This window comes from Amphiprion ocellaris, chromosome 14 (genome assembly GCF_022539595.1).
Source record: "Amphiprion ocellaris isolate individual 3 ecotype Okinawa chromosome 14, ASM2253959v1, whole genome shotgun sequence".
Lineage (NCBI taxonomy): Eukaryota > Metazoa > Chordata > Actinopteri > Pomacentridae > Amphiprion > Amphiprion ocellaris.
This window is the reverse complement of record NC_072779.1, coordinates 35,646,080-35,659,118: the sequence shown is the minus strand read 5'-3', so window position 1 is coordinate 35,659,118 and position 13,039 is coordinate 35,646,080. Positions and strand designations below refer to the sequence as shown.

At 41.3% G+C, this 13,039-nt stretch overlaps 1 protein-coding gene across 3 annotated transcripts; it reads left to right on the top strand.

The window, feature by feature from the left end:
- The first annotated feature begins 847 nt into the window (after positions 1 to 847).
- Positions 848 to 12,695, top strand: ttc1 (tetratricopeptide repeat domain 1). Of its 3 annotated transcripts, XM_035953186.2 has the most exons (9): positions 848 to 1,000; positions 8,940 to 9,266; positions 9,467 to 9,622; positions 9,704 to 9,764; positions 9,845 to 9,972; positions 10,731 to 10,767; positions 10,846 to 10,994; positions 12,051 to 12,105; positions 12,380 to 12,695. In XM_035953186.2, the coding sequence occupies exons 2-9, from the start codon at positions 8,946 to 8,948 to the stop codon at positions 12,508 to 12,510; spliced, it is 1,038 nt and encodes a 345-aa protein (XP_035809079.2). In that variant the 5' UTR covers positions 848 to 1,000; positions 8,940 to 8,945; the 3' UTR covers positions 12,511 to 12,695. The 3 variants fall into 3 exon arrangements, with proteins under 3 accessions (XP_035809079.2, XP_054873267.1, XP_054873268.1); XM_055017292.1 differs by lacking the exon at positions 848 to 1,000 and having other exon boundaries at positions 8,762 to 9,266; XM_055017293.1 differs by lacking the exon at positions 848 to 1,000 and having other exon boundaries at positions 8,779 to 9,266; positions 9,860 to 9,972.
- The last annotated feature ends 344 nt before the right edge of the window (positions 12,696 to 13,039 follow it).

Genomic DNA, 13,039 nt, shown 5'->3' with positions numbered 1-13,039 from the left:
GGGTGGCATGGTTCAGTGGGTAGAGTGGCCGTCTTGTAAGTGGAGGGTTGCTGGTTCGATCCTCGCCTGGTGAGCTCATGTCCAGGTCTCCCTGAGCAAGACACCGAACTCCTAACTGCTCCTGATGGGTTGTGGTTAATGCCTTGCATGGCAGCTTCCGCCATCAGTGTGTGAATGGGTGAATGTGATGTATAATGTAAAGCGCTTTGGGTATTGTTTCCGCTGTAGTAAAGCGCTATATAAATACAGACCATTTACCATAGATAGATTGATACGTTATTAATGCCGGGGGAAATTCAAGTTCAATATTTTGTCTTGTTTTTGTTGTCTTTTGTTGATTTTTGTCTAACTTTTGTCACTTTGTGTCTCATTTTTGTCGTTTTGTGTTTCCTTTTTGTCTCAAGTTATGTTTTTTGTCTCATTTTTGTCATTTTGCATCTCATTTTTGTAATATTTTGTCTTGTTTTCGTTGTTTTTTGTCTTTTTTAAATCAGATTTTTGTGGTTTTGATCCTCCAGTAAATCCTCTCTGGTTCAGTTCCAGATGACTAAATGTTGTGTTCCTTTGTCGACACTCTGTGATCTGGAAGTTGTATTGTGGAAATGATGAACTGAGGCTGAATGTTGATGAAAATGAATTTATTTTTCTGCATAAATTTCAGGTTGTTCCTGATGTTTAGTGAAAAGATAATTCCTTACATGTGAACATTTTCGCACTAAAACAAAGGAATCATTAGGAGTTGTGGTTATTTGTAGGTTATTATGCTGTGGAATTTACTGGTTTTACTGGTTGCTGGACTAAGATGATTCAGACTCTCCTGGTCTCTGGTCCTCCTCAGGGCTCAGAAACGGCCTGATTCTGTCCTCTGGGTAGGACTGATTGTTCCACCTGCAGGCCGCTGGGGGCGCTAGTGAGCTGAGTGTTCCTCAGACAGAAGAAGAAGAAGAAGTAGCAGCGGCGCGTCGTCAGGAAGTGCAGTCGGCAGCGTCGGTGTTTTCAGGTGAGCCTAAACTTGCAGTTTTGACCGTTTTCATCCTTTTAACCTCCTTCAGTCGTAGCAGCGGTGACATCACGCTGAGCTGTGACGTACGAGGCGGCTGACGTCATGGCGACAGTCCGCAGCTGACTGTTAGCTTAGCATTTCGCAGCTAGTTAGCATGTAGCTCCGTTCACAGAGACCGGGAAGCTAAAACAGCTAGCTCAGGTGTTTGTTTACTGTTTGTTTACCGTTTGTTGTCGTCAAACTACCCGTTTAGAAGTCTGTTTAGAAAAATGCAGATTCAGTGTTCAGGAGGTTTTACTGAAACAGATCCATAAATGTGATCAATGATCGATAGATGTGATCGATGATCTATAAATGTGATCGATCAGAGTCTGGAGGATTCAACTCGAACCTATAAAAACCCACTTTGCTCTGAAACTCTTTGATTTCTGTTCGTCATCAAAACTGTTTTATTAGAACCAATCAGAGCAGCTTCTGATGATGACGATGCCATCCAGTCAGCTGATCAACAATAAGATACGACAAAGAAACCTTTAACAAACTGGTTCTGTTTGGATGCAGAGCTCCTAAAACTCAGAGAACATGAAGAATAAAAACAATAATAATAAAAACAACAATGATAACAATAGTAATAATAAAAACAACAGTAATAACAATAATTATAATAAAAACAACAATAATAGCAGTAATAACAACAACAGAACAGTGGTGTTCTCCTGGATGTTCTCCACGGTGCTGAGGGACCTCCAGAAGGTCACCATCATCTCCTTGGTTTGGTCCATGTTGAGCAGCAGGTTGTTCTCCCGAGGTCTTTATCTTCTTCTCTGGACATGGACTCCTCACTTCCCCTGACTGTCCACCACTGTGGAGTCCTCCATGTCCACTGCTGCCATGTCCTGATGATCTGGATCTCCTGATCACCACTGTGGTCAGCAGGATGGAGATGGACGGGCTGTGGTCTCAGTCAGAAGGTCCAGGATCCAGAGACATGGAGGTGTTCAGGTCCAGGAGGAGGAGAAACTAACGTGACGTAGAACCAGAAACTAACATGACGTAGAACCACAACTGAACGTGATATAGAACCAGAAACTAACATGACGTAGAACCAGAAACTAACATGATGTAGAACCACACACTAACATGACGTAGAACCTCAAACTAACATGACATAGAACCACAAACTAACATGACATAGAACCAGAAACTTACATGACGTAGAACCAAAAACTAAAGAGACGTAGAACCAGAAACTAACATGACGTAGAACCAGAAACTAACATGATGTAGAACCACAAACTAACATGACGCAGAACGACACACTAACATGACGTGGAACCACAAACTAACGTCACGTAGATCCAGAAACTAACATGATGTAGAACCACAAACTAACCTGACAGTAGAACCAGAAACTAACATGACGGTAGAACCAGAAACTAACATGACGTAGAACCAGAAACTAACATGATGTAGAACCACAAACTAACATGTTGGTTGAATCACAAACTAACATGACGTAGAACCACAAACTAACATGACGTAGAACCACAAACTAACATGACGTAGAACTAGAAACTGGCATGATGGTTGAACCAGAAACTAACATGACATAGAACCACAAACTAACCTGACAGTAGATCCACAAACTAACATGACGGTAGAACCAGAAACTAACATGATGTAGAACCAGAAACTAACATGATGGTAGAACCAGAAACTAACATGTAGAACCAGAAACTAACATGAAGAACCAGAAACTAAGATGACGTAGAACCAGAAAGTAACATGATGGTAGAACCACAAACTAACATGTAGAACCAGAAACTAACATGATGTAGAACCACAAACTAACAAGATGTAGAACCAGAAACTAAATTGATGGTAGAACCAGAAACTAACATGATGTAGAACCAGAAACTACCATGATGTAGAACTAGAAACTAACCTGACGTAGAACCAGAAACTAACATGATGGTAGAACTACAAACTAACATGATGATAGAACCAGAAACTAACATGATGTAGAACGACAAACTAACAAGATGTAGACCCACAAACTAACATGACGTAGAACCACAAACTAACATGATGGTAGAACCAGAAACTAACATGATGTAGAGCCAGAAACGAGCAAGATGGTAAAACCAGAAACTAACATGACAGAGAACCAGAAACTAACATGATGGTAGAACCAGAAACTAACATGATGGTAGAACCAGAAACTAACATGTAGAACCAGAAAGTAACATGATGTAGAACCAGAAACTAACATGATGGCAGAACCAGAAACTAACATGATGGTAGAACCACAAACTAACATGATGGTAGAACCACAAACTAACATGAAGAACCACAAACTAACATGTTGGTAGAACCACAAACTAACATGATGGTAGAACCAGAAACTAACGTGATGTAGAAACACAAACCAACATGATGTAGAACCAGAAACTAACATGTAGAACCAGAAACTAACATGATGGTAGATCCAGAAACTAATATGACGGTAGAACCACAACCTAACATGACGGTAGAACCAGAAACTAACATGACGGTAGAACCAGAAACTAACATAAAGCAGAACCAGAAACTAACATGATGGTAGAACCAGAAACTAACATGATGTTGAACGAGAAACTAACATGAGGTAGAACCGGAAACTAACATGACATAGAACCGGAAACTAACATGATGTAGAACCAGAAACTAACATGATGATAGAACCAGAAACTAACATGATGTAGAACGAGAAACTAACAAGATGTAGACCCACAAACTAACATGACGTAGAACCACAAACTAACATGATGGTAGAACCAGAAACTAACATGATGTAGAGCCACAAACGAGCATGATGGTAAAACCAGAAACTAACATGACAGAGAACCAGAAACTAACATGATGGTAGAACCAGAAACTAACATGATGGTAGAACCAGAAACTAACATGACGTAGAACCAGAAACTAGCATGATGGTAGAACCAGAAACTAACATGATGGTAGAACCACAAACTAAAATGATGGTAGAACCACAAACTAACATGAAGAACTACAAACTAACATGTTGGTAGAACCAGAAACTAACGTGATGGTAGAACCAGAAACTAACGTGATGTAGAAACACAAACCAACATGATGTAGAACCAGAAACTAACATGTAGAACCAGAAACTAACATGATGGTAGATCCAGAAAGTAACATGACGTAGAACCAGAAACTAACATGATGTAGAACCACAAACTAACATGACGGTAGAACCACAAACTAACATGACGGTAGAACCACAACCTAACATGACGGTAGAACCAGAAACTAACATGACGGTAGAACCAGAAACTAACACAAAGCAGAACCAGAAACTAACATGATGGTAGAACCAGAAACTAACACAAAGCAGAACCAGAAACTAACATGATGGTAGAACCAGAAACTAACATGATGGTAGAACCAGAAACTAACATGTAGAACCAGAAACTAACATGACGTAGAACCAGAAAGTAACATGATGGTAGAACCACAAACTAACATGTAGAACCAGAAACTAACATGATGTAGAACCACAAACTAACAAGATGTAGAACCAGAAACTAACTTGATGGTAGAACCAGAAACTAACATGATGTAGAACCAGAAACTAACATGATGTAGAACTAGAAACTAACCTGACGTAGAACCAGAAACTAACATGATGGTAGAACTACAAACTAACATGATGATAGAACCAGAAACTAACATGATGTAGAATGAGAAACTAAAAAGATGTAGACCCACAAACTAACATGACGTAGAACCACAAACTAACATGATGGTAGAACCAGAAACTAACATGATGTAGAGCCAGAAACTAGCACGATGGTAAAACCAGAAACTAACATGACAGAGAACCAGATGCTAACATGACGGTAGAACCAGAAACTTACATCATGGTAGAACCAGAAACTAACATGTAGAACCAGAAAGTAACATGATGTAGAACCAGAAACTAACATGACGTAGAACCAGAAACTAAAATGATGTTGAACGAGAAACTAACATGAGGTAGAACCGGAAACTAACATGACATAGAACTGGAAACTAACATGATGTAGAACCAGAAACTAACATGATGGTAGAACCACAAACTAACATGTAGAACCAGAAACTAACATAATGGTAGAACCAGAAACTAACATGATGTAGAATGAGAAACTAAAAAGATGTAGACCCACAAACTAACATGACGTAGAACCACAAACTAACATGATGGTAGAACCAGAAACTAACATGATGTAGAGCCAGAAACTAGCACGATGGTAAAACCAGAAACTAACATGACAGAGAACCAGATGCTAACATGACGGTAGAACCAGAAACTAACATCATGGTAGAACCAGAAACTAACATGTAGAACCAGAAACTAACATGTAGAACCAGAAACTAACATGATGTAGAACCAGAAACTAACATGACGTAGAACCAGAAACTAAAATGATGTTGAACGAGAAACTAACATGAGGTAGAACCGGAAGCTAACATGACATAGAACCAGAAACTAACATGATGTAGAACCACAAACTAACATGATGGTAGAACCACAAACTAACATGTAGAACCAGAAACTAACATGATGGTAGAACCACAAACTAACATGATGGTAGAACCAGAAACTAACATGATGTAGAAACACAAACCAACATGATGTAGAACCAGAAACTAACATGTAGAACCAGAAACTAACATGATGGTAGATCCAGAAACTAACATGACGTAGAACCAGAAACTAACATGACGTAGAACCAGAAACTAACATGATGTAGAACCACAAACTAACATGACGGTAGAACCACAAACTAACATGATGGTAGAACCAGAAACAAACATGACGGTCGAACCAGAAACTAACATTACGCAGAACCAGAAACTAACATGATGGTAGAACCAGAAACTAACATGACGTAGAAACAGAACCTAACATGATGTAGAACCACAAACTAACATGATGGTGAAACCAGAAACTAACATGATGTAGAACCAGAAACTAACATGACGGTAGAACCAGAAACTAACATGATGGTAGAACCAGAAACTAACATGTAGAACCAGAAACTAACATGACATAGAACCACAAACTAACGTCACGTAGAACCACAAGCTAACGTCACGTAGAACCAGAAACTAACATGACGTAGAACCAGAAATTAACATGATGGTAGAACCAGAAACTAACATGACGTAGAACCACAAACTAACATCACGTAGAACCACAAACTAACGTCACGTAGATCCAGAAACTAACATGATGTAGAACCACAAACTAACCTGACGGTAGAACCATAAACTAACATGATTGTAGAACCAGAAACTAGCATGATGATAGAACCAGAAACTAACATGATGTAGAATGAGAAACTAAAAAGATGTAGACCCACAAACTAACATGACGTAGAACCACAAACTAACATGATGGTAGAACCAGAAACTAACATGATGTAGAGCCAGAAACTAGCAAGATGGTAAAACCAGAAACTAACATGACAGAGAACCAGATGCTAACATGACGGTAGAACCAGAAACTAACATGATGGTAGAACCAGAAACTAACATGTAGAACCAGAAACTAACATGATGTAGAACCAGAAACTAACATGACGTAGAACCAGAAACTAAAATGATGTTGAACGAGAAACTAACATGAGGTAGAACCGGAAACTAACATGACATAGAACCGGAAACTAACATGATGTAGAACCAGAAACTAACATGATGGTAGAACCACAAACTAACATGTAGAACCAGAAACTAACATGATGGTAGAACCAGAAACTAACATGATGCAGAATGAGAAACTAAAAAGATGTAGACCCACAAACTAACATGACGTAGAACCACAAACTAACATGATGGTAGAACCAGAAACTAACATGATGTAGAGCCAGAAACTAGCACGATGGTAAAACCAGAAACTAACATGACAGAGAACCAGATGCTAACATGACGGTAGAACCAGAAACTAACATGATGGTAGAACCAGAAACTAACATGTAGAACAGGAAACTAACATGTAGAACCAGAAACTAACATGATGTAGAACCAGAAACTAACATGACGTAGAACCAGAAACTAAAATGATGTTCAACGAGAAACTAACATGAGGTAGAACCGGAAACTAACATGACATAGAACCGGAAACTAACATGATGTAGAACCAGAAACTAACATGATGGTAGAACCACAAACTAACATGTAGAACCAGAAACTAACATGATGGTAGAACCACAAACTAACATGATGGTAGAACCAGAAACTAACATGATGTAGAACCACAAACCAACATGATGTAGAACCAGAAACTAACATGTAGAACCAGAAACTAACATGATGGTAGATCCAGACACTAACATGACGTAGAACCAGAAACTAACATGACGTAGAACCAGAAACTAACATGATGTCGAACCACAAAGTAACATGACGGTAGAACCACAAACTAACATGATGGTAGAACCAGAAACAAACATGACGGTCGAACCAGAAACTAACATGACGCAGAACCAGAAACTAACATGATGGTAGAACCAGAAACTAACATGACGTAGAAACAGAACCTAACATGATGTAGAACCACAAACTAACATGATGGTAAAACCAGAAACTAACATGATGTAGAACCAGAAACTAACATGATGGTAGAACCAGAAACTAACATGACATAGAACCACAAACTAACATCACGTAGAACCACAAGCTAACGTCACGTAGAACCAGAAACTAACATGACGTAGAACCAGAAACTAACATGATGGTAGAACCAGAAACTAACATGACGTAGAACCACAAACTAAAATCACGTAGAACCACAAACTAACGTCACGTAGATCCAGAAACTAACATGATGTATAACCACAAACTAACATGATGGTAGAACCAGAAACTAGCATGATGTAGAACCAGAAACTAACATGACGTGGAACCAGAAACTAACATGACGTAGAACCACAAACTAACATGACGTAGAACCACAAACTTACATGATGGTGGAACCAGAAACTAACATGACATAGAACCACAAACTAACATCACGTAGAACCACAAACTAACGTCACGTAGAACCAGAAACTAACATGATGGTAGAACCAGAAACTAGAATGATGTAGAACCAGAAACTAACATGACGTAGAACCAGAAACTAACATGACGTAGAACCAGAAACTAACATGATGTAGAACCAGAAACTAACATGATGGTTGAACCACAAACTAACATGACGTAGAACCACAAACTAACATGATGTAGAACCACAAACTAACATGAGGGTTGAACAAGAAACTAACATGTAGAACCAGAAACTAACATGATGTAGAACCAGAAACTAACGTGATGGTAGAACCAAAAACTAACATGATGGTAGAACCAGAAACTACCATGTAGAACCAGAAACTAACTTGACATAGAACCAGAAACTAACATGATGGTAGAACCAGAAACTAACATGACGTAGAACCAGAAACTTACATGATGGTGGAACCAGAAACTAACATGACGTAGAACCAGAAACTAACATGACGTAGAACCAGAAACTAACATGATGGTAGAACCAGAAACTAACATGATGGTAGAACCAGAAACTAACATGACGTAGAACCAGAAACTAACATGATGGTAGAACCAGAAACTAACATGACGCAGAACCAGAAACTAACATGATGGTAGAACCAGAAACTAACATGATGGTAGAACCAGAAACTAACATGACGTAGAACCAGAAACTAACATGATGGTAGAACCAGAAACTAACATGACGCAGAACCAGAAACTAACATGATAGTAGAACCAGAAACTAACATGATGGTAGAACCAGAAACTAACATGACGTAGAACCAGAAACTAAGTGGGTCTGGGGTTAGAACCGTCCATACAGGTACCTGTTATGTGGATCAGTTCTATGTTCTGTCTGCAGATCTTCATGATGAGCGGTGGAGCAGCTGAACAGAGACGGAGCAGCTCCAGACCTCCACAGCCCAGAGACGAGGACGATGATCACTTCTACGACTGCCAGGAGACTCTGGAGCCTCCAGAGGGGGGCGGGGCCAGCAGAGGGGAGGGCGGGGTCAGTAGGGACGAGGGCGGGGTCAGCAGCCAAATGGACGTTCAACAGGACGCCACTGGGATGAAGAACTGTCAGCTTAACATGAGCAGAAGAAACGACAGAGGAGGAGAACGACAGGTTCTACAGGACGACAGGCTGCAGGACGACGGGCTGCGGGATGACGGGCTGCAGGAGGAGGTGCAGGACGATGGGCTGCAGGAGGAGGTGCAGGACGATGGGCTGCAGGACGACGGGCTGCAGGACAACGGGCTGCAGGAGGAGGTGCAGGACGATGGGCTGCAGGAAGACAGGGCTGCAGGATGACGGGCTGCAGGAGGAGGTGCAGGACGATGGGCTGCAGGACGACAGGGCTGCAGGATGACGGGCTGCAGGAGGAGGTGCAGGATGATGGGCTGCGGGATGACGGGCTGCAGGATGACGGGCTGCAGGGCGATTCAGATTCGGAGATGAAGGAGGATGTCGGCCCGGCGGTGGAGTTTGACGATGACTACCTGAGGGAGGTGGAGAAGGAGCTGACAGAGGAGGAGAAGGAGGTAACACCTGTTCACCACCTGTACCTGCAGAGGCATTCAGGCACTGCACGAAATCACACACCTGCTGTGTTTGTGTTTCAGAGTCGACGGCAGCAGAGTTTAACTCTGAAGGAAGAAGGAAACAGCCAGTTTAAAGCAGGAGGTGAGCATCCAAACCAGTTCAAACCAGTCCAAACTGGTCTGTAACCAGTCTGTAACCAGTCCAAACCAGTCTGTAACCAGTGTGTGTCTCTGCAGACTGGTCAGCGGCGGGGCAGAGCTACACAGAGGCATTGGTTTTGTGTCCAGTTTGTTTCAGCAGAGAGAGAGCCGTGCTGTTCTCCAACAGAGCTGCAGCAAGACTGCACCTGGTAACATGCTAACAACATGCTAACAAAGCTACATCTAAGAACATGACAACATCTAACAATGTTGCATCTAATAACATAATAACATGCTAAAAACATGCTAACAATGCTGCATCTAATAACATAACATGATAACAATGCTGTATCTAATAACATGACGACATGCTTGTGTGATGTCTGCATCGGCAGCTGAATACATGCAGGTTTCCATGGTAACAGGATGCATCCAGTGTGTGATGCTGTAACAGCTTCATTCTGTGGTTTTAGTAAGGTTCAGATTAGCAGATCATTTTCCCTCAGAGAATCTGAATCATCAGGAAACATCTGGTTAAAGGGAGATGCCTCCTGCAGCCAATTTAAAACTCTGAACAGAACCTGCTGACAAGAAACTAGAACAACATGCTAACACCATGCTAACACTATGGTCCTGCTAACATGCTAACATCATGTTGACAGTATGCTCCTGTTAACATCATGCTAACAGTATGCTCCTGCTAACAGGCTAACATCATGCTAACAGTACGCTCCTGCTAACAGGCTAACATCATGCTAACAGTATGCTCCTGCTAACAGGCTAACATCATGCTAACAGTATGCTCCTGCTAACAGACTAACATCATGCTAACAGTATGCTCTTGCTAGCATGCTAATGATAATTGTAACATGTTAACAGCATGCTCCTGCTAACATGCTAACATCATGCTAGCATTATGCTCCTGCGAAGATGCTAACAGTGAAGCTAACAGTCTGTGTGTTTGTAGGACCTGAAGGACCAGGCGATCTCTGACTGTAGCAGAGGTGAGTGGTGACATCAGTTCAGCTGATCCATGTATTGATTATTGTTGTATTGATTGTTTGACTGTCTGGTTGCCATAGCGATAGAGCTGAATCCAGAATACCTGCGGGCGTTGCTGAGGAGGGCGGAGCTTTACGAGCAGACCGAGAAGCTGGACGAGGCTCTGGAGGACTACAAGAAGGTTCTGGACCGGGACCCAAACCACCCCGGAGCCAGAGAGGCCTGCATGGTGAGAACCAGACCCAGGACCAGGACCAGGACCAGAACCAGAACCACAACCAGATCCAGAGCCAGACCCAGAACCAGACCTAGAACCAGACCTAGAACCAGGCCTAGAGCCAAACCTAGAACCAGACCCAGTTCAGTGATCCAGAACCAGCAGGAGGTGTGATACAGTACCACCTGTTATCTCCTCTGCTCTCTGTTACTTCAGATACAGCACAACGTCCTAATAAATACAAAGATCAATTTATTTATGTATTTATTTAATTGTTTATTTAAAAGGGACAATGCAATTAACATAGCTTCAATACAGTTCATGAATCCGATGTGTTGCATGTAGAGTTTTAGCTACAGCTAATTCTCAACTCCTGTCCCTAGTTGGGCTTTTAAAACAACAAAAACATACAAGATCACAATCCTTTAAAAGTACAATATACAAAAAACCTAAACAAATACAACCATAACTTACAGAATTAAGTAAAAAAAATCCTCACAAATCTGTAAAAGCAAGAAGGAAAAGAAAAAGTAAAATGTTACAAATCATTCCAAATTAACTATTTAAACTGCAACACTTTAAAAATGAGTACAGCTCTGGTTTGCTTTAAGCCACACCTTAACTTTTTTTGTGAAGGTTTTATTATTAGTTATTGATTTTATTTCAGTTGATAATATGTTCCAAAGTTTGCAACCTTTGATTGAAAAAGCAGACTGTCCAAAAGTGGTTCTGCGGTGTTGAATCCTGCAGTTTTCTTCCACCGTGCTTCTCGTTACTCTATTATTTTTCTGTCTTTGAAAATATTGATGAAGAGGTTCAGGTGCAAGGTTATTGATACATTTGAATACTAATTTAAGAGAACACAAGTGTACAAAACTGTCAAAACTCATAAGATTGTATCGATTGTAATCAATCAATGAATCGTATTACTTCTGATCAATAAACAGCTTCAGCTCAGCTGATCGCTGACATGGAGCCACAATTATCCAGTTAATTATCACTGTTTGCTAACAGTCCGTCTACCTGTCTGTCTGTCCACCTGTCTGTCTACCTGTCTTTCTCTCTCAGAGGTTGCCTCAGCAGATTCAGGAGAGGAATGAGAAGTTGAAGGAGGAGATGATCAGTACGTACTGCACCTAAACACACCTGAACACATCACCTGAACACACCTGAACAGATCACCTGAACACACCTGAACAGATCACCTGAACACACCTGGACACACCTGGACCTTGTGTTTGTCTCATTGATCTTTTCTGTGCTGCTCATTGATCGGTTCCCGATCAGTTCCTGATCAGTTCTTTAGTTATTTTTAAAAAGGAGATCCAGAGCTGTTAGAATAGAAGCTGGTAGACTGATCAGGTTATTGATCGGTTGACCTCTGGTGACCCCTGCAGGTAAGCTGAAGGACCTGGGTAACATGATCCTGCGTCCCTTCGGACTCTCCACCAACAACTTCCAGGTGAACCAGGACTCCTCCAGTGGCTCCTACTCCATCAACTTCGTCCAGAACCCCGGCAACAGATGATGTCAGCGTGACATCACCACGGTCAGCGATGACATCACCAGACCTGCCTCTCCTTTAGTTATTTGATGTTCCTAGCCCAGATCAGTCCCTGATCCACTTATTGATCACAGAGACTCCGTTATTGATGACTGTCAGCTGTCCAATAATAAAACCTGATTAATAAAGATATTATCAATCAAACTTTATTTATATAGCACTTTTCATACAGTATAATTGCGCCACAAAGTGCTTTACAACATTAAAAACATGAAATTAAAAACAAGAAAACCTTTCCCTCCCACCCTGGGTATGTACACGCAACTGCACATACACACACAAACACATTCTCACCACAGACAGTAAGGGGACACGGCTCTGAGGATCATGGAAAACGCCTCCACTGGGGACAGGGACTTCTACTGTAGTACAGGGACTTCTGCTGCAGTACAGGGACTTCTACTGTAGTACAGGGACTTCTGCTGTAGTACAGGGACTTCTACTGTAGTACTGGGACTTCTGTAGTACAGGTACTTCTGCTGTAGTACAGGGA